Source organism: Lagenorhynchus albirostris, chromosome 2, assembly GCF_949774975.1.
Source record: "Lagenorhynchus albirostris chromosome 2, mLagAlb1.1, whole genome shotgun sequence".
NCBI classification, from domain to species: Eukaryota; Metazoa; Chordata; class Mammalia; order Artiodactyla; family Delphinidae; genus Lagenorhynchus; species Lagenorhynchus albirostris.
Genome location: NC_083096.1, coordinates 174,041,955 through 174,064,835, shown reverse-complemented (window position 1 = coordinate 174,064,835; position 22,881 = coordinate 174,041,955). Strand labels below are relative to the sequence as shown.

Here is a 22,881-nt window from a genome sequence, read left to right as displayed (position 1 = left end):
GAACATTGCCCAGGGATTAACCTAGCATGATCTTTGTTAGTAAAACGACAATAATGTTACCAACATTCTCCCAACCAAACTAACTAGGATTTTGTCATTACTGTATAATTTTAAAGAAAAAGCTATCTTGAAAGGGTGATTTGAATCACATTGAGCCTAGAGAAGAAGGACAAACAAACTGACCTCCTGGTTTGTTTCATCTTTGAGTATTACAGACATACCTCAGATTTCCAAGTAGCCCAGGCTACTCTGTTCTGACAGTTTGTCTGGGGCAACTCCAGCTTGGCGCTCCTCCTCCAGCTCATTACCTGAATCGAAGACCAAGTGGAAAAACTGATGAGAAACTGCAGGGTACCTGCTCCCTAAGAGCTGCCCTTTCATCCACCGAACACAGGCAAATGCTGAGCACTGAGCACAGAGCCTGGCACAAAGTGTTCAGTAAGCGTTAAATTGGATTGTTACTGGCCTGCTGCACGCCAGCCCCTGTGCTGGACATCTGAGACACAAAGATCAATAAAGCCAGTGCCATTCCCTACGCTCAGGAACGCCTGCTGACCGAAAGACATAACACGAGGTCGACAAGCAAAAGCAATGAGGCTGTGTCCAAGTATCATTACAGCGTTAGCATTCCTCCAGGATGTCCCAGACACCGTGCTTCTCATTCCAGACCCTCACCCAGGTGACACATCCCTGCCCACAACTTTAGTGACCTTCGCTGGATGCTAGATCACCACTGGACAGCTCCACTTGGACGTTTTACGGGCACCTACTTTCAACATGTTCAAAACGAAATTTATCTTCCCTCCTCAGACCTGCCCCCCATCCTGCCCCCTATCCCACTGAGCCGCACCACCAGCCACCAGCCAAACATGTGGAGTCAACCTGACTCCTCCCTGCCTCTAAACCCCTCATCTAAGTAATCACCAACTTTGGCCAAGTCTACCTCCAAAACATCTCTCCCCACCTTCTGCCTCTAATCTAACTCAAGTCCACCCTCGTTTCTCACCTGATAGTTCTAGTAACCTCTTAATTGGCCTCCGGGCCCACTCCCTTTAATACGTTCTTTAACTAGAGTGATCTTTCTAGCCCACAAATCTGACTTTTAAATGGAGTCCCATTAACCTAAAATTTCAAGTCCACAGCTAAGTTTAAAAGGCCCTCTAGGGGACTTCCCTGGTGGTCCAGTGGTTAAGACTCCGGCTTCTACTGCCTCCACTGCAGGGGGCATGGGTTCGATCCCTGGTCAGGGAACTAAGGATCCCGCATGCCGCATGGTGGCCAAAAAAAAAAAAGAAAAGTGGGGAGGGCCCCCTAGGACCAGACCAGACTGCCTCTTTAGTCTTACCTCTAATCTCTGTCTCTAGGCAGAGAACTTCATTTAATTATTACACTGGCTTCCCAGCTTTCTCACAAACTCTATCTTCAACTGAGAATACTCTCCCTCTTTCCTGCCCGTGCTCCCCAAGCATCCTTCAGGTCTCAGTTTCCTGGGGAACAGAAGCCTCCCTGGATTCGCCTAGACTGAGTGAGGCGCCTCTACTCAGTGTTTCCAGAGCAAGAACTTTTCTGCTTTTCTTCCATCATATCAGAATTGCCTATGTATCTGTATGTCTCCCACATGAATCTCTGAGCTCTGGGTGGTGATGCGGATACGAAAGATAACAGCAACAAACACATACAGCGTTTACTTTGTGCCAGGAAGCGTTCTCAGTACTTTACACCTATTACCTCATTTAATCTTTATAACCATTTTAGGAAGCAGATTTTATTCTGAACTCTTCTTTAAGGATGAGGAAACCGTGACAGGGAGCGAGAGACTAACGAAGGACACAGTTGGCAAGCACAGAGTCGGGATTCAAACCTGGCTGCCAGGCTCCACAGTTTAAACTTTTTAACCACTATGCCAGTCCGGATCACTCTCTCTATCCCCAGAACCTATCAAGAGCTGAACCACTGTCTGTGGAACCAACGAATGAATGAAATAATCTTATACGGGGTCAGTGTCGGCCTCCTACACGGCAAGCTCCTCCTAGGCCCTGACAGGCTTGTGCCGTCGGGCCCCGCCGGCCAAAGAGAACTACGCCTGCACCCCGCCACCTCGCGGCCTCAGAACGCCCACCAGCTGCGGCGCGCGGGGTCAAGGGGCGGTGACAGCCGGGCGGCGGGGGCGGAGATGCTACCAGCTGGGGTGTCACCCAGCCCGGAGGCGACTCGCGCTCCCTCGCCGGGACGGTGGGTCCGGTCCGCCCGCCCACTCCCCGCCCGCTCGCCGGGCGACGCCCCCCACCCATTTGCCCCGCACCCTCTTGTCCTGTGGGGTCCCCTCAGTCCGGGTTCCCTTCTCAGTCCACTCCCTCCCCTCCCCCACACAACCGTCCCCGGCGTCCCGCCGCGCCCCATCCTGCGCCGCCTCCGCCCAACTCCTGGGACTCCTCCGGCCCCGGATGCTTGCTGACCCTCACCTGCCATGTCCTGGACCCCACCGCAGAGGGAGGTGCATCACGGCAGCGAGGAGGCCGGGGACAGCACTTCAGAGCAGACAAAGGGCGCCGCCATGTTGGAGTCGGGCGGAACCGACCTCGCTGGCTTCCCGTCTGCAACTTCCGGCGCATGCGCAGCGTTCGCCCTAGCCGTAGCTCGTGGACAGGCGCATGCGCCTACTGTAATAACAGTTACTTCTACACTTAGAATTGTTCGCCTTGTAACTGTTTCTTGGTTTTCTATTCCAAATATCACAATAACAGCTCCTACGTGTTCAGCGCTTACTGTGTGCCAGGCACTGTGTTAAGCGCTTTATGTGCATTATCTCAAGTCCTCTCACCAACATACGATGATTTTGTTTCCCTTTTGAAGAAGGGAAAACGGAGTCTCAGGGTAAATGAATTGCCAGCTGTCACGCATCTTGCAAGTGATGAAGCAGAGATGTGAACCTAGTTGTGGCATCAAAGCTGCAGAACCACGATTATGTTTTTCTACTTTCTGAGCCAACCACTGCCCGCTTCCCTGTTTGGAGGAGATCCAGGATTAGCCTGGATGTGAATGAGGGTGCCTGGAAACAAAAGTCTGCCTACAGACGTGACCAGCCACTCTGTGGCCTCTTTCCAACTTTTCAGCACCTTCAGGCCATTCACTTTTCTACTTCCAAACAGTTCCTCGGCTTTCTCCTTTCTTCACTTCCGACCCTATTTATTTTTCATGATCCATAATTTTAAAAACACTCTTGTCACAACCCAAAACTCCTTTGCTCTTTTTTTTTGTCACATGGATTTGGTAAAAATTTCAGCCCTGGGTGAATCCAACTGCTCCTTTTCCCTTTGCTGACACCTAAACAGCCAAACACAATTGGAGAAAGTACCCAGTGGGACAGACTGTTCCCTACAAATCCATGACTGCCAGCCTTAAGAGGGACTTCAGCAAATGTCAGTCTGGCCAATTGACTGCTCCTCTCTTCACAATAACTAGAGAAACTAAAAAACTCAGCAGCAGTTGACTTCACCCTTTCATTTACAGGAAAATGATAGCAAATCTGATAGGAACTCTCCTGTCTTCCCAATACTAAGCATGCAAATATACTTCTGAGTCATCTGTGTTGGATGTAGTCAATTGAGACTCGGCATCCATTCCTTCCAGAATTTAAAAAGTTAAAATTTTATTTCCCAGACTCAGTAGCAGTTAGAATCCCAGATACAGATGGTTCTGCCAGTAGGTAAGATTTGGAGTGTGGAAGAGAGGGAGTAGCCATTGGCCTGCTGATGTTAGCTGATTTTTGCTGACAAGAAAGGTCATGCAAATGTGGGGGTTGCAGCAGTGCATTGTGGCCAGTCTCCAGCTTCATGAGTGTTCAGAAGCATCTGTGAGATGTTGCCAGCCGAACTCAGCATTTTAGTGCCTGGGAACCAGCTTCTAGTCCCAAATTTAGATCCATGGACCCTTGCTGTGGTGATATGTTCTTGAGTGCAATAATCTCAGTGGTGGCCTCTCAATTCCCCATCTTCCTGATTGTGGCAGAAGTAATAGCTCCTAACTGGTGAGTTCAATGGTATTCTGGGAGCCATTAATAAAAGTCCAGTCTAGAGACCATTTTTTCAGCCCCTCCAGTAAGTTTATAAACATTTAATTCTCTGTATTAAATCCATTTCTAGTTAAAATAAGCTTAGAAACAAGGTAAGTGATCTTTGCATTGATGGAAATGTTCTGTACCTTGACTATGTCAATATAAATATCCTGGTTGTGATATTGTACTACAGTTTTGCAAGGTGTTACCATTGGGGGAAACTGGGTAAAGGATGGAGAGGGGGATGGAATTGCTCTGTATTGTTTCTTACAATTGCATGTGAACCTACAATTATTTCAAAATAAAAAGTTTAATTAAAGAGAAAGTCCAGCAAGGTTTCTATTTCTGCAGGAAACTGACGCTCAAAGATGGAAATCAGGGCATTAAGTTTGAAGGTGATGCAGATCTAGTCTATTTCATGCAGGCAAAAAATAGTTACATAACTTACCATTCATCACAATAAGTATTGTTGCCTAGAGGAAAGTGCCTAATGAAGGTAAGGCTGTAGATGGAGCAGTTGCTACAACAGACCATTATGGTGAGAGTGAGGACCACGAGGACTGTGGGGTGAACTGGCTGTTTATAATTACACTGAAGAGTTTCAAAAAAGAAATATTTAGGGTTTAAATTCTCAGCTCAAGACAGAGCCAGAGAACCAGGGCCCAATCCTGATTACTCTAAATATGTTTTCTCATCTCTTGTAGCCACAGGGTTTATGCAGTCAAAAATTGGACGGAGCTGATCCTGTGAGTTGCTAAACTCCAATATAATTGCAATGTAAGTTGTAATATAATTGCAGTATAACTGCAACGGGCCAGATGCATTGACTGGGAACAAGGGACACTTAGGAATCGAAATGGGGATGTTTGGGTGGATGCAGATGACTGAGTTCCCTGACTTCCCAAATCCAGAATTCAGTGAAACTCTCGTGCCACAGAAGCAGTCCCTCCTCCCATGGAATGGGCTGGTCCTGCTTTCCCTGGAGAGCATGTAATAACCTCATAGTAGGAAGTTATTTTGCAAGGAGATGCTGGTTCCTTTCAGAGACCACTCCACCATCCTTCATTTGTCTCCAGATCTATAAAGAGAGTCTAATTCCAAAATGCCCCAGGGAACAAGCATAGAGTCTGGCTATGGAGATGGTTTACACACAAGAAAGAAAGAAGGAAAGGAAGGGAAGGGAAGGAGGGTGGAAGGAAAAGAAGGAAGGAGGGAGGGAAGGAGGAAGAGAAAGAAAGAGAGAGAGAGAGCACCTTAACTAATAAATGAGCTGAAACCTGGGGAATATAGGTGTAACTGGATTCTAAAGGTGCTAGGTCCAGGAGGAAGGGAGATTACATTAGACTTGGCAGAATGTTTCGATACAAATGCACATTACAGAGATTTGGGTGTTTTAATGTTCCAGCTGAGAATGGTTCTAACAGCACAGTTCGTTGAATAAAATCTGGACCCCATAGTGGTCTTCATTAAATGACGGTGAGATGATGGAAACTCTTTAGAGTAATAGAGAGGAAGAAATGCAAAAATTTGGGCAGGGTGGTTGTATACATGGGAGTAAGTATACATGTGTTGATTGAATGAGTGAAGGACTGACTTTCCTGGTTTCTCACTAGGGGCCATTCCTCCAGTGTATTACTAACTGGCCCCCTCACCCTGAGCTCCTCCCCCTCTAACCCCCTCTTCTCCTTAGCCCCCAGAGTGAGACACAGGTCCCGTCACCATCTCCAAAGTCTCCGGCCTAAACCTCATCCACCCCCTACCCTAAAGTCTTCCCAAAGCTCAGTCACTATTTACACATGGGCTACCTTGCATTTTCCCAATAAGGAGATTTTTTTTAACTGGTTGGCCAGCTTGTGGATATAAACTTGAAGCACTGTAGATAAACTGACAAATGTCTATTTATACAATTTAGTTTATCATTTTGATTATAAACAGCTTAAAAATCATGAATTATATAACAGTGTATTAATTTATAAACGCTACTTTTTTTTTTCTCTGCTCACTTTTCATGTAATGGTTTCCTTTACTCTTCACAGACATCCTCGGCACACATCCTTGACATACACTTTTAAATTCCTTTTCATTTTGAAAACTTTGTTAAAGTACACAAGCGTAGTGAAAGTAATGAAATATTTTCTATACCCCTATTACCCAGATTCAACAGTTAACTTTTGCTAAGTGTACTTAGGATATCCTTCCTTTCTTTCTTTCTTTTTTTTTTTTTAAGATATTGGGGGTAGGAGTTTATTAATTAATTTATTTATTTTTGCTGTGTTGGGTCTTCGTTTCTGTGTGAGGGCTTTCTCTAGTTGTGGCAAGCGGGGGCCACTCTTCATTGCGGTGCGCAGGCCTCTCACTATCGCGGCCTCTCTTGTTGCGGAGCACAGGCTCCAGACGCGCAGGCTCAGTAGTTGTGGCTCACGGGCCTAGTTGCTCCGCGGCATGTGGGATCCTCCCAGACCAGGGCTCGAACCCGTGTCCCGTGCATTAGCAGGCAGATTCTCAACCACTGTGCCACCAGGGAAGCCCCTCTTCCTTTTTTTTTGGCTGCACTGTGAGGCATGTGGATCTTAGTTATCCCCACTGACCAGGGATGGAACCTGTGAACCCTGCAATGAGAGTGCGGAGTCTTAACAACTGGACCGCCAAGGAAGTCCCTATCCTTCCTTTCTTTTTTTTTTAAATTTATTTGACGTATTTGTTTTTGGCTGCGTTGGGTCTTTGTTGCTGTGTGCGGGCCTTCTCTAGTTGTGGCGAGTGGGGTCTACTCTTCGTTGCGGTGCGCGGGCTTCTCATTGTGGTGGCTTCTCTTGTTGAGCACGGGCTCTAGAGCACAGGCTCAGTAGTTGTGGCCCACAGGCTTAGTTGCTCCGCGGCATGTGGGATCTTCCTGGACCAGGGCCCGAACCCGTGTCCCCTGCATTGGCAGGCAGATTCTTAACCACTGCGCCACGAGGGAAGTCCCTGTCACATCTCTTTCTAACCCAGCCAGGAGAAGGTCTCCAATTATGAAGACTAGTGTGATTACATTGAACTCACTCAGATAATCCAGATCAATATCCCTATCTCAAAGTCCACACCTCTGACAAATATATATATTTAAATAAATATATATTTGGTCTTCTGGTTCCTGGCACAGAGCTCCTAACAGCCTTGAAATTTCCCAAGTCAGAAGAGTGAAAAGGGTGTCTTTTGTTATGTAAATGAGGTGGCTTTTGGAAAGCCCCTGTGTCACTTAAGAATGTGGGCAGGAGAACCAACCACGTGATTAGAGGGTTGGAACTGTCAGTTCCACCGACCCGCTGACCTCTGTGATGTGAGCAGGGCTGGAGATTGATGGCCACCAAAGGCCAGTGATTTGATCAGTCGTGCCTATGTAACGAACCTCCATTAAAACCCAAAAGGACAGGGTTTGGAGAGCTTCTGGGTTGGTGAACACGTGGAGACTGGGGAAAAGTGGCGCTCTCAGACAGTGTGGAAGCTCCTAGCCCTCCACACATACCTCGCCTGTGCATCTCTTCCTGAGTTATATTCTTTTTTTTTTTTTTGCGGTACGCGGGCCTCTCACTGTTGTGGCCTCTCCCGTTGCGGAGCACAGGCTCCGGACGCACAGGCTCAGCGGCCATGGCTCACGGGCCCAGCCGCTCCGCGGCATGTGTGATCTTCCCAGACCGGGGCACGAACCCGTGTCCCCTGCATCGGCAAGTGGACTCTCAACCACTGCGCCACCAGGGAAGCCCAGTTATATTCTTTTATAACAAACTAGTAATCTAGTAAGTAAAATGTTTCTCTGAGTTCTGTGATCAGCTCTAGCAAACTAATTGAATCCAAGGAGTGCATTGTGGGACACTCCCATCTGTAGGTCAGAAGCACAGGTGACAAACCAGGACTTGTGATTGATGTCTGTGACAGGCAGTCTTGTAGGACTGAACTCTTAGCCTGTGAGATGTGAAGCTATCTCCAGGTAGGTAATGTCAGAAATGAATTAATTGGTTGGTAATGTGGAACAAAACAAAACAAAACACATCAGAACTGGTGTCAGAATTGGAATACCCTTAATCACACCTGCAAAGACGCTTTTGCTGTGTAAGGTAACATTTTTCACAGGTTCTGGGGATTAAGGCATGGACATCTTTGGGGTACCATCTTCTACCATACATAGTTACTTATTTATAGTAGTACTACTGTTTCTGTTTAATGAAGCCATACCAAGTTTCCTCTTGTGGACAAAGAATGTCACCTGCCATAACAGTAAACAAAGGATGTTGCAGCCATCAGGCCACCAGCCAATGCAGCCACCCCAACAGTGCAACCTGAAGGGATCCAGGATGGAGAAAAACAGGATACTGACCCTAGGTAAGGTGGAGCCCTCATGATGGGGTTAGTGCCCTTGTAAAAGGGACCCCAGAGAGCTTTCTTGCACTTTCTGTGAGGTGAAGACACAGCTGAAAGATAGCCATCTATGAACCAGTAGGCAGGTCCTTACCAAACACTAAAATCTATAGGCGCCTTGATCTCAGACTTCCCAGCGTCCAGAACTGTGAGAAACAAACGTTTGTGGTTGAACTCCCCTAGTCTATTACTGCTTGAACCGACTAAGACGTGGACATATTGTCAGCAGTATTCCATATAGTTCTTAGGTAGAAAAGAAGCAAAACTAAAAACAACTAAAAACTGGGAATGCAGCCAGAGAATGACTGAGGTTTGGGAAACTGAGGCCTGGATGAGAAGGTTCCAAGGCTTGTCTCAAGTGAGGAAGCAGCTGGAGTTGGAGGAAACAGCATGTTTGGTAGAAGGCCTACCTCCCAGTGACCCGGCAGCAACCCTGTTGACATAACCCCGTTGATCAAAGCAATCCCCCAACTCCTCCAAGCCAGTTCCTGTGGCTCGTGGTGGAATTCACTCAGCGGATCCGGAGCTGGTAAATATAAAACGTTTGGTCCTCTGGTGGGAGCTGCATCCTGGAAAAGGCTGCTGACAACGGCTCCCTCTGCCAGTGCTAAGCCAGGCGCTATGGAATCAGTAACAGTCCCAACAGAAGACCCCAGAGACCTGAGAGCCTGCCCCAAAGTCAGGGGCCTGGAGACGGGCTTGGAGACTAGCTCAGGTAAGAGGTGGCAGAGGGTGCCTCAGCCCTGAAGCTGAGGGGGCTGGGCAGGCTGGGGGGTGCTGGCAGCAGAGGGCAGACACCCTCCCCTCTGGGGCCGCCAGGATTCTCAAGCCATGGGTGGGCTTCAGTTACAGTTGAACCTTGAACAACTTGGGGGTTAAGGGCTCTGACCCTCCACGCAGTAGAAAATCCGCCTGTAACTACAATCAGCCCTTCGTATCTGAGGTTCTACATCCACAGATTCAGCTACTACGGATTGTGTAGTAATTGGTATTTATTGAAAAACATCTGCATATAAGTGGACCTGCAATTCAAACCCATGTTGTTCAAGGATCGACTGTATTTCCTGTGTTAACTAACCTACCAGCACAGAAGCTTCCTTCTGAAGCCTGTGCCATAGTGAAGAGCACGTAGTGAAGAGGATGGATTTGTTTATTATTTGGGTAACTTGAAATGTTACTTTTCTAAGAGCACAGGCTTTGGGTTCAGAGATACCTGCTCTGGCCTTGCTTCACCGATAAATCGATTGACTGGTTCTTGGCTTCTCCCCGTTTGGCGGGGTGGACAGAGCAGGGATCCCCAGGGCAGAGGGGACCGATGGACAAGATTATGGGTGGGGAAGGAAGAACAGCATGATGTTCCCTGAGGACCACCAACATCTGTACAAGCTGAGCCTGAGTTTCCTCACCTGTAGAAGGCGGCCGGGGGTCTCCTCTTACTCCTCACTACAGCGCGGCCCGTGGACCAGCAGTACCGGCATTCCCTGGGAGCTTGTTAGAAACGCAGACCCTCAGGCTCCACTCCAGACCCGCTCTCTGTACCAGAATCTGCATGTTCACAAGATGCTCAGGCAGCTCGTGGGCACAGCGGGGTTGAGAGGCTCTGATGCAGTGGCCTCCATGTTCCTGGAAGGCACAGAGCTGATAGGGGGAAGCCAGGTTTAAACTCAGGTCTCCCCAGTGCTGAAATCCACGCTCTTAGGCCCCGCTGTCTTCCCATCTTTGTGCGTCAACTAACACGCAGTTAAATCCCTGTTAACTCTACTCAGGATTCTGTAATAACCTATACGGGAAAAGAATCCGAAAAAGAATGTATGCGTGTATATGTATAACTGAATCACTGTGCTGTACACCTGAAACTAACACAACATGGTAAATTAACTACACTCCAATATAAAATAAAAATTAAAAAAAATCCCTGTTGAATGAATGAACAAGTTAATGAACACATGAATTAATGGAACCATATCCCTTTCAGGGCTAGCACAAATCTTTGGTCTTTTCCTTCCTTCTAGGTGGAAAGCCGGCCCGCCATCAGAAGGCCATCCCCAAAGCTCACTTAACTTTCGTTATCGACTGTACTCGTGGGAAACACATCTCCCTGGCAGCACTCCCAGGGCCACCCCGCGTCCCTAGTCCCAACTTAGGACCTGTCATCCCTCCAATGAAGACTTACATCTTGTTATGTGGGGAAAACCGGCCCCCCCATATAAATCAGGAGGCTCCCCTAGGTGGGGGAGGCCTTGCCCAGACCAGGGGACCCCTGCCACCCTGCAGAGAGACTACGGCCCCAGATTCCTCCCCAGCCAGCCCACTCTGCCTCCAGGGGGCTCCTGAAGCCAAGGGGAGCCCGGCGAAGACTGTGTCCTCGAGGTCTTCAGCTTGGGGAACGGTCATCGTCTCGCTCAAAGCCCTCTCCTCCTGTGTCTGTGCGCAGGCTGATTAACTGGAAGAGCCTGGCCAAGGAGGAGAGGGCTGGCAACCCACGCTCCAGAGTTCAGCAGATGCAGTTCCCAGGGTTCACTCCCTCTTCCCCAGCCAAGCAGAAGTCTTTTGTGCCTGAGCCAGGGAAGGAGCATTAGATCCCTAAAGGACATCTGAAACAGCCACGAGTATCCTACTTCTCCATCCTCTGCATCTTTGTTCACCTTTCAGCGGAAGCAAGATAAGGCAACGCCACATAGAAAGAGACTCATTCACTAATACAGCAAATTCTGAAGGAGCATCTCCCACATGCCAGGCCCTGCAAAGTGCTAAAGAAGATACTACAGCTTTCTTGGAGCTTGTACTCTTGGGGGTGGGGAAGAAAGGTTAAACAACCTAATAAAGATGATTTTGAACAGTGTCATGAGTGCTGTGTAGAAACTGAAACAGGGGGCTGGGATGGAAAATGATAGGGCAAAGAGCTTTTCTGATACACTGATTGGGAAAGGCCTCTCTGAGTGGGTAACAAAGTATGATCTAAAAGATGAGAAGGAGCCAGCACTGCGAACCATACTCCCTAGGGTCACCTGGTTGACATCTCATCCCAGAGCAGGAGTCAGAACCTCCCAGCACAATGGGCAGGGGTAGCACATTGCCTGCTGTCAGCTCACGTGCAAGTGTGTAGGTCACTAGGGATCACTCGGAGGGCACAGGACTCAGGATGGGAGAATCAAGGGCCCAGGTGGGATGGGAAGTAAGGGGAACTGCTGCTCAAGAGGGGGCAGAAGTGCTCAGAAAGGGAATGGAGTATCATGTTTGAATGAATGAAAATAAGAGATATTATTTATTGAGCTGCATACCAGGATTATACTGCCCTCTAGGGATACAGAAAAGGGGGCTGGGGGCTTTGTCCCTACCCCGCAGGGCAGTCCTGTCCTCAGCAGGAAGTGGGGGTTGCTGTGAGGGGAGGTGTAGGTCTAAGAGATGCACAGAGCTGTGTGAGATTCATCTGAGGAAGAGTGTCTCAAGGCTCTTGGATTAAAATTGCTGAATGTTCATTTATTCAATGACGGTTTTACTAGGTTCCTACAAACACTAGTGGCTAACATGTACTGACCATTTGGTCTGTGCCAGGGATGTGACATCCTCCAAGTGTCAGTACCAGGAAGCACTGTTTTGTACCCATTTCACAGATTAGAGAATAGAGGCACAGAGAGGTTGAGGAATGCACTCAAGGTCTCATAGACTGGTGCAGTTGGGATTCGAACCCAAGCCAGCCTGGTGCTCAATTTCTTGCTCTTAACTGTAGAGCAGATGGCCTCTCATCCTGGCAGGGTCTCTTCTAAACAGAGGGGATCTAGAGAGAGCAGACCCTGTCCTCAACGAGCTCACAGCCTGGTGGGGGAGGCAAGAAGAAGGTGACTATTGCAATAGCTTCTGGTAAGTGCAACAGTAAGGGCACAGAGAATGATGTTGGTGCTGGAGGAGGATGCCCAGCCCATTAGGGAGAGGAGATCAAGGAGGGCTTCCTGCAGGAAGTGGCATCTAAACTAAAATCTGACCAGTGAGTGAGTCATACAAAGGCAAGGGGGCCGGGGTGGGGAGTGTTCCAAGGAGAAGGACCAAAGTTATTCAGTCTGGCTGGAGTATTCATTCACTCATCAAGTATTTGTTGGGTACCCACTGTGTGCTACTCTCTGGGCTAGACCCTGGGAGGGAGCAGTGATAGACAGACAAGGCCCTGCCATGAAGGAGCTTATCCTCCAGCTGGGGGAGACAATGCATGTACACACTCGAAACAGAGAGGCCAGAGAAGTGACAGGGACCATATCATGTGAGGCCTTGCAGGCCACGATGAGGTCTTTGTTTTTTGTTTGTTTTTTGGGCAGCGCTGCATGGCTTGTGGGATCTTAATTCCCCCATCAGGGACCGAACCTGGGCCCCCCGCAGTGAGAGCACGGAGTCCTAACCACTGGACCGCCAGGAATTCCCGAGGTCTTTTTATTTTATTCTGAGATGGGGATCGTTGGAAATTGTGAGCAGACAGCAACATGACCTACCTTTAAAAAAATTCCTTAGCTCTTGCGCTGGGATAGGAAGGCAGGGGAGGAAGCTGAGGAGGCTGCACCTTAATCCAGGCAAAGGGGGTGATAGTCTGGATTAGGGAGGTGGTGAGAGAATAGTCTGGACCACATTTACCCACCTCCTCTTTCCTCCCCCTGCTGAGAATCACTGGACTAGAAAAGCCCAAAGACGTCGCTGCAAAGGGAGTTTGAGACCCACAAGGAAAAGTGTGGGGCTGCGGGTCTAGCTTTACGCCAGTAGGTGTCGCCCTATCATCAGAATGGAGGCACCACCCCCTGGTCTGGGTGGGGAGGGCGGGAACCTGCGCGCCGAGGGGCCGGCAGCCATCTGGTGCGGTCAAGTTTTCAGAAGCCAGACTTTCATTCTAACCAGAATCCCTCTCATCTAGAAAAATAACTACTGATATTTTTATATGCACCACCTCAGTTCTTCTCACACTAGACCCAGGAGGTGGGTATAATTCTTGTTGCCGTTTTACAGGTGAAGAAACTGAGGCACAGAGAGATGAAATGATTTGCCCAAGGTCACCAACTAGAAAGAGGCAGAGCCCAAATCCCAATCCCAAGCAGTGTGACTGTGTAGTCATAGCATCATAACCCTGTACTGTGCTGTAGGTGCTCTGTTCATGTGTGTTGAATGAGTGAAGGAAGGAAGAATGAACATTCTCCAGGGACCCAGCCTAGGGCCTGGCAGTGTGTAGGGAGTGTTTGGGGGTCGAACACGTGAGTGAGGCCCTCACTGAGCTGGGGGTACGCAGGTGCAGGAGAACAGCTCAGTCTCTTCACCACAGTCCTGTGAGGTGCTGTCCCATTTTACACATATGGAAACTGAGGCTCGGGTAGGTTAAGCAACTGGCCCACGGTCACACAGATAGTAAGTGGCAGAGCCAGGGTTGAAATGGAGGTAGTTCGCCCTCCGAGCTTTACCTACCCACAATACTGCAGGAGTTTACTGAAAAGCTGTTGAGAGAATGAATCAACAAAGAGATGAAAGACTTTACTGAACCAGTGAGTGGAATGTGTGAATCAGTGAATGTGTTTCCAGGTTGGCAGTTATGCCTAATCAGGACTGTGTCCCCAGTGCCCTAAAAGTGCCTGGTACATAATAGGTGGTCAAGAATTGTGTGGGAAGGAAAGAAGTAAGGAAGGGAGGGAGTGAGGCAGGAAGGAAGGAAGGAAGGAAGGAAGGAAGGAAGGAAGGAAGGAAGGAAGGGGGGGATGAAGGGGCAGATTTGCTGTCCTGCTCTCTCCTCTCTGGCTCCCTGGGGCCAGCAGCCTCGCTTTGTGCCCTTCAGGGAGGCATCTCAGAGGGCCCCCACCCGGTCTAGCAGCCCTCAGGCTCCCATGGAAGGTTGACCCTGGGTCCAGGCCCTGGAGGGCCTCAGAGCTCAGGACTGGCCTGGCTGGCTGCCCAGGGTGAGCCCCAGGCCAGCTGTGCTGACTGTAAACAACACCTCCTCCCCTGCCCAGAGGCTCCTGCTAGCCGGCTCAAGTCACCATGCCCCTCAGGACCCTCTCTTGTTTGAGGGCAGAGCCAGAGGGTGGAAGCTTGGTTTTCCCTGTTCAGAAAACAAGCACAGAGATTTTAACAGGAGCTTAGCATTTATCGAGCTTATACTAAAACACCATCTCTCTCTGGTTGCTCACAGCAGCCCTGGGAGGGGGTTACTTGATCTTTGTTTGTGATGAGAAATTAAGGCTTCCAGGTGCTTTTCTCCCCCACCTCTACCCCCAGGACCCAGACAGGTCTTCTGAGAGGACCCTGGGGAACATACCTTTTAGCTCCGCCTCACCTGCTTTTCCTGGAAAGAAGACCCCAGGTACAGGGCAGCTCCTCCGCCCTACCAGCCCAAGTCTTGGTCTTTTTTCTTTTTTAATTTATTTATTTGGTTGCACCAGGTCTTAGTTGCAGCAGGCAGGCTCCTTAGTTGCAGCAGGAGGTCTTCCTTAGTTGCAGTAGGAGGGCTCCTTAGTTGTGGCTCGCGGGCTACTTAGTTGCGTCACGAGAACTCTTAGTTGTGGCATGCATGTGGGATCCAGTTCCCTGACCAGGGATTGAACCTGGGCCCCCTGCAGTGGTAGCACAGAGTCTTAACCACTGTGCCGCCAGGGAAGTCCCCCAAGTCTTGGTCTTGATGGAGCCAGAGACAGTGTGGGTGAACTGGGGGTGTCAGGATCCAAATCTAAATGAAATAACAGGGCTCTAAATGAGCCCTTCTGGGCATTTTCAATGCATGGCATATGTGGGCTAGAGTCAACCACCATGTGCCAAGCCCCTTAAGTGAATTACAGAACAACCACAGCAGGTAGATCCTATTAAGCACCATTTTATGGTGCAACGGAGGCACAGAGAGGTTAAGTTACTTACTCAAGGTCACAAAGCTCAGGAGCAGCAGAGCCAGGATTTGAAGCCAGGCGCTGTGACTCCAGAGTCCGCAATCGACCCTCCACCCTCTACTGAGGCCTCTTAGCTTTTAAAAAAATTCTACAAACATTGACTTAGCTCCTTTCCCATGCCAGGCTTGGGAGCAGGAGGGCAGAATAAGGCATCTTCTGCCATGGCAGAATTGGGATCCAAGGCAGACTGGGAAGAGGATGGAGGCAGGGGGGAGATGGAGGGGTACAATGTTGGAGGTGAGTTGGAAGGGTGGCCTGGGGCTGGGGGGTTGGTCTGGTAGAGAAGCTCTGGCCTGCAGTTCTAGAGTCCTGGGTCTTCACCTCATCTCTGCCACTGACTTGCTGTGTGACCCTGGGCAAGATCCTACCCCTCCCTGGGCCTAGGTCCCACCATCAAACCATGAGGAGTTTGGAATAACTCCCAGAGGACACAGGGCTGGCCAACCAAGCCTCAGGGTCTGCCCTCACTCCCAGGCATGTGCTCCTTTCATCTGAATTTGAGCTTCTTTTAAAGACAAGTTTTGGACCTAGGGTTCTTTGGGCTCTGTCTGTGACTCCGAGCTGGTAACTCTGGAGGGCTTTCTGGAGGAGGAGGCTTTTGGCCTGGGCTAGGACTTTGAAAGTGATGGAAACTCCTAAGTCCTCCACACCCCTCTGGCACCACCTGACCTGGACCTTCTTGCCGGTCTCTAGCCCTAGAAGGCTGCATCTTTTCAACCGCCTCGGCCTCCTGCCCACCCCCACTCCAAAAGCTCTAAGATGTAGGAGTTCCCCTTCCCTATACAGGAAGGGAGCAGGGGAGCTGCCTCGGCCCTTTGGTGGTGGGGGACTGATCTGGAGTGACCCAGCAGAGGACCTTCTAGAGTCACAGACAATGATTCAAATTCCAGCCATACCACTTCTAAGCTGGGTGACCTTGGGCCAGTTGCTTGACCTCTCTGAACCTCCTGTCCTCCTTGGTACCTACCTTGCGTTTGTGATTGTTGTGGGGATGAGCATGTGTTTGGCACACACTAGGTGCTCAATGGATGGGGCTGCTATAATCATTCTTCACGGGGCGGGGGCGGGGCCCAGGGCCCGCAGCCAGGCCTATATTTAGCCTAGAAAGTGTGGGGGGCCAGTGGAGACAAAGCGTGGCGGCCAGCCCAGGCGCCAGGGGGCGGAGCCAGCGAAAGAAAGCCTGCAGTCCCCACGTCCCCGCCCTCCTCTTCCGCAGGGTCACCTTGGCAGGAGGGCACCTTCACTCTACACGTGCCTAGTCCCCAGCGCCGCTCTGTCCGCGGCGCAGCCCTCATCCTCTAAAACCGGGATCTGGGGAGGGGGCTGCTGGGGTCTGCGGGGTGGGGAGTATTCGGCCCCACTGGTGACTTAAGGAAGTGCCCCCTTTCCCAGCCCAGCTTCCTGCCAGCCCGGCCCAGGGAGGGACGCCACTGGGTCGGGACGCCAAGGTGAGCCTGACCCCAAGTGGGGGTCGAGGGAGGGGGAAAGCTGGTCCGGCTCCTCCCCGCAACTCCTCGCCGATGAGTGTCGGGCTGCAAATAGCCCAGTGGAATCAGTGAGTCACCGAGGCTGGAAATACCGCGCCCCCGCTTCCCTCCCCTCCTCCCGTCTGCACAGAGCTGCACGGAGGAGCTCCGCGGAGGAACTCCGATTTCAGTAGCGCCTGGGGGTGTGTGTGTGAGTCCCTCCAAAGGGTACTCAGACTCCCTGAACCAGTCAACTTCCCAGCCAGGTTTCAGCCGGGCTATGCCCCTGGGGCTGTGTGACTCTAGGCTAGTCACTCGGCCTCTCTGGTCGTCAGAACCCATCTGGTACGAGATAGGCTTCAAGAGCAACCCAGTGCAGCTGGCCCAACTTTGGTGTCCCTGTGCCTGGGACAGTGCCTGGCAGGTAGTAGCAGGGGTTGGCAGTTGGAAGAGAAGGCGATGCAAGGTTTTTCAGAGAAATAATTCCCAGATTATTGCCCTGGTGGGCCTGGGAGCCAAAGGAGGGGGCCGAAGGACACCCACATTTCTGTGAGGTCTTGAACTTTGCTTGAGCTACCACCCCTGCCCCCAAATCTCAAGAAAGGTATGTCTGTTCATCCCCGGCCTTCGCACTCTGCTGCCTCCAGCCCCATCCCAAGTTTGAGAACTTCAGGCGGGTGTTCTCCAGAAGTCCATGATTCTGTTGTTTATTGTGTGTGCAGGGTACAATGCCAGAACCCTCCTCTGCGCCCCCCACCCCGAGTCATTTCCTAAGGGCCCCAGAATGGCAGGGGTGAGAGGGCACCTTACAGAACACTGACCAAAGAAGTGCAGAGGGCCGAGGCTGGCCTTGCCACTTGCTCCGGGGGCCCCGACTAACTGGGAACCACCCTTACCCATCACCCCTGCTTCTGTATGTGGGAGACTGAGCCAGGGTCACGGGGGGCAGTTGGGGCTCCCCAGAATGAAGGCAGGCGGGAGGTCCTCGCCCTGGACTGGGGACTGGGAGGGAACTGGGGTGGGGACTCTTCCTGTGATTGGGAGGGAACTGGGGTGGGGACTCTTCCTGTGATTAGGACATTCTCTAGCAGGAAACTGTGGGCACAGGGTGCACAGGCTGAGAGGCAGAATAAGGAGAACTACCCCCCATTGCACGGAGGGCTGGGAGGGCGGTTTGAGAGCAGCTTCTGACATTGTGGGTTCAAATCCAACCATCAGAGGTTAAGCTGGGCGCTCAGCTGTTCAGACTCCGTCCCCATCGAGAAGAATGGAGATTGCAAATCTGATTTTAGAACGTTCCGAATTTGGCTTTAACCAGTGGTAATGTTCAGTATTTGAAGGACAAGGATAAGTGTGCACGTGTGCACGTGCATGTGTGCACGCCTGTTTGTGTGTGTGTGTTTGTGTGTGTGTGTGTGTGTGGTATACACCACCAAGCCTATAGCTTCGCGGATTATAGAGGACAGGATGGGGGAGGTGAATGGCCACAGGGGAAGGTTGGCAGGAAGCTGGGGTCCTACCTTGAGGACCCCAAGCCCCATGCATGCTTCCTCTGCGGGGTAAGCTGTCTGCAGTGGAGGCAGCCCCGGGAGCCCAGGTCTCTGGGTGGGAGGCAGAAGGATCAGCCCCACCCCTTGGCCCAGGCTTACCTGGGGGCATATGAGCAGGTAACAGACGGTTCACACAGTTTATCACGAACCAGCTGTATTGGAAAAACCCCATCTATATACAGACACAATGTGGCCCTGCCCTGGCACAGCTGGCTGGCTGGGGCACCTTGTGGGCAGACAGCCTGGCAGCTGGTTTGGGGCTTGGAGGGCAGCATAGGGGAAGTGGACCATCACGGCTGTCTTTGGCCTCCCTGTGCCCGGGCAGTTCACTTTAGCTGGGCACCTCTGCCTGTGATCTCCCTCTGCCTCTCCCGCTCCCCTTAGCCAAGGGGGTCCCAGGTCCCCAGGTCCCCAGTCCCCCTGCCCCTGCCCTGCAGAGACTCCATAGATCAGAATTTGTCTGTCTGTCCTGCAGATTATTTGCCCAGAGATCCTGCCTGTCCCAATCCCCCTTCCCCCAACTGGCTTCTTCGGGGTCTCCTGTTCTCCACCCCAATCCCTTTATTCTGGATTAAGTGAACGAGGCCATATCTGGAATCTGGGCACCACGGGTGAAGCAAGGGGGGTCCCTGGTCTGCCCTGGGTAGAGCAGAAGGCCACATTTGGAGGGGATGACCCACCTGGGGTCTGGGGTTGAGGTGTCAGGGCCTGAACCTGGGCTGAGATGTCCCGGAAGCTGTCATGAGGGGGTCAGGAGAGCCACTCTGGCCGGCCAGTGGGGGAGAAGATGGGGGAGCTGGGGGAAGGGAGTGGGAGGCCCTCAGATTTTTATCTCGGTCCGGAAGATCTGCTGGACGTGCTCCGTGTGTGGTTGGCGCCGAGCCCGGATGGTGAGGCTGCCGTCCTCCCTCAGGGCCGAGGTCACCGACGTGGGGTCCACGTCCTCCGGCAGTTGGCACTTGTGAGCAAAGGTGTTCATGACCGTGCCGTCAGCTGCCAGCTGGGGAAGGGGTAGTGGGTCAGGGCAGGCTGCCCCCCACCCTTGTCCTGCTCACGTCCAGCCACAGCCCCTGCTCCCCAGTCTAACCCCAGCCGGGCCCCCTGTGCCGAGAGGTTCTGCTCTCAGGTGCAGAGGCCCGGTCTAGGGGCTGGCCAGGGCTGAGCAGGGACAGGTGCCGAGGTGCTTAGAGGAGCTCCAGTGGTCCTGGGGGAGAGGCAAGGGCTTGGTGGGGGAGCTCAGATGGGGAGGAGACTCAGTGGCAGAATCTGGGGCTCCTGAGCAGCAAGGAGGTGGCACAGAGCAGAGCTGAGCCCTCTTGGATACCCGGATACACGGTGTCTACCGTCAGGGCTCGGCCGGCGGCCCCTCCTGCGTGACTCAGCCAGCACATAGTGTCCAGAGGAGCCTGGGGCGGCTGAGTCACTGGTGAGGGTGGCAGGGCTGGCACGTGCTGCCCACTGGTCCTGGTGCGCACAGTCCTTGGCTTCCCTGACAGGCGCCCCTCGGGCATCCAGCCTCCTGTGCTCAGGGGAGAAAGCCAGGCCAAGGGGGATCCAGAGGCAGCCTTGGGCCGAGCCTCTTCCCTAAGGAGCAGCAGTGGCTCTGGCCCGCTGGGGGCAGCATCCCTGTGCAGCCAGGGCCACACCCTCCTCCAGGGTGCAGGCCTCCTGGGAGCTGGGACTCAGAGACCCTAGTGACCAAGTGACCCTGAGACCTGTGGGTGGAGGGAGTGTGGGGTTTGGGGTGTGTGTGACCCTGAAGTGCAGGGCCTCTGTGCAACCTTGGGCCTAATTCAGGGGTCCAGAGGTGAGGGTCCAGCGAGCCCCCCACCTCTCCAGATGCCCACAGGAAGGGCTATCCTGCCTCAGCCACGATCTCCCTCCTCTCATCTCCCTTCTCACCTCCTGCAGCATCCCTCCCCCCTCCCCCATCCCCTGTGGCTTCCTCAGCTGCCCTGGACTCCGGAAGAAAGCATCTGGGAGCCTGGTGCAGAGAGAGGCAGTAACGGGGGTCCCGTGGCCCACCAGCTACAGGAGCGAGGCCTCTAGTTTGTCCTGGGGGTTGGGGGGTACTGGGCAGGGTGCGGGGTCCCGGGATGAGTGGGGACACGGGGCAGAGGGTACAGGCGTGGGGCCCAGGGTCTGGGGGCAGGGAACGGGCTCACCTTCTCAGCTCGCACCTCGATGTTGTTGTTGGAGGTGGTGACGATGATGTCTTCAGGTGAGAAGTCGCTCACGTCCACAGCAAACTCATAGGCATCTCCCAGGGTCTTGATGTTGCCCTGCCCCCCGGGACGGGCTGTGGGGAGGGCTGCCGTAAGCAGAGCAGCGGGCGGGCTGGCACTCAGAACCCAGGTCTCCGGCTCCCCCTCCGGAGGGAAGGGGCTGGCCGTCCGGGCCTGAGCTCCCCCTCAGCCGTAGCTGCCACCCTCCCTGCCACCCGCCCTCCTGCAGCACACCTTTTCCGCCTGGGGGGTGGGGCCTTACCCAGCACAGGTGGGGTGGTGTGTGTATATGTCTGTAGTGACCCACCCCAGGCCTGGAGTAGGGGTGCGTGTAGCTGAGCCCCAGGCCAGAGCTGTTTCTTGAAGGCCTGCCTGTTCCCACGGCCACATCTGTCTCTGTGGCCGCATCTGTCCCGGTGGTCACCCGCGGCAGCAGCTGTACGGCACCTGCAGCCACGGCGGGGGGTGCGCTGGAGCCGGTGTCCCCCCCCGGGCGCCTCCCCTCCCCACGGAGGACTTGCCTGGGAAGGCCAGGGGCTCCGGGTGGGGCCGCATGAAGCTGCCGAAATCCTCGGAGAACATGCTCAACGCCTTCTCCATGGGCGGCTCCTGGGCGGGAAGGGTGTGGGAGGCTGAGGAGGAGGAGGAGGAAGAATGGAAGCTTCTCTCCGCTCTGAAGGTGGAGGAGGTCCTGTGGCTCATCCACGAGCGGGCGGCCGGGCCCTGGCCAGTGGGCAGGGTGGACAGGAGGGCGCGTGGGCAGCAGGCTCGGAGGGAGTGTGCCGGGCCCCGGCTGCCGCCGCTTTATAAGGCCCGACCGTCCCTGGGCGCGGGGCCAGCCCCTTGTCTACCAGCTAAATTTAGTCCTCTCGGTGGCCCAGAGGGGCTGGAAATCTTCTCCAGTGAGACGGCCCTGCTGACAGTCCAACACAGGCAGGCCCAGGAGGCTGAGCTCACTGCCTGGCATTCCAGGCCGATAACTCCAGCCTGGAGCCTCCCATGGCAACGAGGTGGGGACCCATGCTCTCCCCTCACCACTCAGACCCCTGGGCCCACCTCAGGACCTTGTGTGTGTTCCGTGTTTCTGTGTCTCCCCCACCAGATTGCAAGCTCCTTGAGGACAGGGTTTTCTCTCTCTCCATCCCCTCTCCCCCAAAGTTCCAGCCCTTGGGGAGAGGGATCTAGGTGTGGGTGATCAGGGCAGAAAGGCCCAAGCCCCTGGCTCTGGGGAGAGTGAGAGATGCAAGGTCAGGAGGTCAGGGGTGCATGGAGGACCCCCACCTGCTGGACCCCTGTGTGAGGCGAGGGGTTCCCTCCCTCAGGGCAGATAATGTTCACAGCCATCTCTGAGGAAGGACTGAGACAGCCCCGGAGGGGGGTATAGAATGTGCAGCTGTTCCCCTGCCAGCTCCCACGGGGACCCAGATTTCATGCTTACCTCCCTCCCCACCCCCCACCTCCCAACTCTGGAACAGTTCGGGACCCAAGAGGAGAAAGCTGAGGCCGGGCTGGGGCTTGGGCCTGGACTCAGGGGAGGAGAGCAGATAATTTAGTAATGGTCCTTAACAATATAGAAGGTTATGTTCCCAGGAAATGTCTGCTTGACCTCCAGCTCAGAGGAGATGCTGGGGGTGGCAGCGGGCAGGGTCTTAGTCAGAGGTATAGGAGAGTTCCGCAAGACAATCATTCTAGCTCTGACTTCTGAGATGCCTGCTGGGCGCCGGCTCCTGGCTGTGAGCTCTCCAGCATGGCCTCATTTGATCCCCGTACGGCTCAGGAAGGAGACGGTATTCCCATTTTATAGATAGAGAAACAGAGCCTCACAGAGAGCCTGGGGCTTGCACACGAACAAGTGGCAGAGCTGGGATTTGAACCCTGTCTTATCTGATCCAAAACCTCCAGGAGGCCAGGGTGGCCTGAACATTCGTGTATGGAGACAGTCTGGTCCCGAACGCCCCTGAGAAACACCTCTGCCCATGCACAGATCATACGGGACCAGGGGATGAAGCAGGGAAGGCCATTCTGGGAGGCCGGGGGTCCTCTGCTGCCCAAGTTGCAGTGTGGGGCCTCTGCTCCCCCCTCCAAATCCTGCCCTTCCTTCCCAGATCAGCTCCGGTTCCTCCTCCTCCATGGAGCCCTCTCTGATTGCTGCAGCCCACGCAGGGGGGCCTGCCCAGATGCCCGCTGTACCAACTGGCTTTGCCCACCCCAGCACCTGAATGTGACATGGTCCTCCTGGGTCCTCTCTCCCCTATCAGACCGGCAGTTCCCTGGGTTAGGGGTTCGCCTGTC

The 22,881-nt window shown here is 53.0% G+C and overlaps 3 protein-coding genes across 8 annotated transcripts in view; 1 reads left to right on the top strand and 2 right to left on the bottom strand.

The window, feature by feature from the left end:
• The window catches only part of ZBTB17 (zinc finger and BTB domain containing 17), a 30,510-nt gene extending 27,919 nt beyond the window's left edge, over positions 1–2,591 (bottom strand). For 3 of the 6 annotated variants that reach the window (XM_060141327.1, XM_060141333.1, XM_060141330.1), the window contains exons 1-2: positions 2,463–2,591; positions 222–308 (exon numbers count right to left, since the gene is read on the bottom strand). Coding sequence is in view for 3 of the 6 variants with exons in the window: in XM_060141326.1 (XP_059997309.1) it covers positions 2,463–2,469 (7 nt within the window). In the remaining 3 variants the exon portion in view is untranslated. The remainder of the gene's footprint in view (positions 1–221; positions 309–2,462) is intronic. The other 3 variants (XM_060141326.1, XM_060141328.1, XM_060141339.1) reach the window with 1 other exon arrangement.
• Positions 2,592–8,382: 5,791 nt separating this feature from the next.
• SRARP (steroid receptor associated and regulated protein) lies at positions 8,383–11,233 on the top strand. Its single transcript, XM_060141971.1, has 3 exons — positions 8,383–8,410; positions 9,009–9,161; positions 10,459–11,233. The coding sequence occupies exons 1-3, from the start codon at positions 8,383–8,385 to the stop codon at positions 10,887–10,889; spliced, it is 612 nt and encodes a 203-aa protein (XP_059997954.1). The 3' UTR covers positions 10,890–11,233.
• A 6,261-nt stretch (positions 11,234–17,494) lies between these two features.
• On the bottom strand, positions 17,495–21,379 carry HSPB7 (heat shock protein family B (small) member 7). The gene is made up of 3 exons (XM_060141317.1): positions 21,111–21,379; positions 20,530–20,663; positions 17,495–19,364 (listed from the first exon to the last, which is right to left on the bottom strand). The coding sequence occupies exons 1-3, from the start codon at positions 21,289–21,291 to the stop codon at positions 19,185–19,187; spliced, it is 495 nt and encodes a 164-aa protein (XP_059997300.1). The 5' UTR covers positions 21,292–21,379; the 3' UTR covers positions 17,495–19,184.
• Positions 21,380–22,881: the final 1,502 nt, after the last annotated feature.

Coding starts and splice junctions, on each gene's coding strand:
- SRARP (XM_060141971.1), top strand. CDS start 8,383: ATGGAGAAAAACAGGATACTGACCCTAG. Junction 8,411..9,008: donor AAACAGGATACTGACCCTAG/GTAAGGTGGAGC, acceptor CTCTGGTGGGAG/CTGCATCCTGGAAAAGGCTG. Junction 9,162..10,458: donor GGGCTTGGAGACTAGCTCAG/GTAAGAGGTGGC, acceptor CCTTCCTTCTAG/GTGGAAAGCCGGCCCGCCAT.
- HSPB7 (XM_060141317.1), bottom strand. CDS start 21,291: ATGAGCCACAGGACCTCCTCCACCTTCAGAGCGGAGAGAAGCTTCCAT. Junction 20,664..21,110: donor GGAGCCCCTGGCCTTCCCAG/GCAAGTCCTCCG, acceptor CCCTCCCCACAG/CCCGTCCCGGGGGGCAGGGC. Junction 19,365..20,529: donor TCGAGGTGCGAGCTGAGAAG/GTGAGCCCGTTC, acceptor CCCCTTCCCCAG/CTGGCAGCTGACGGCACGGT.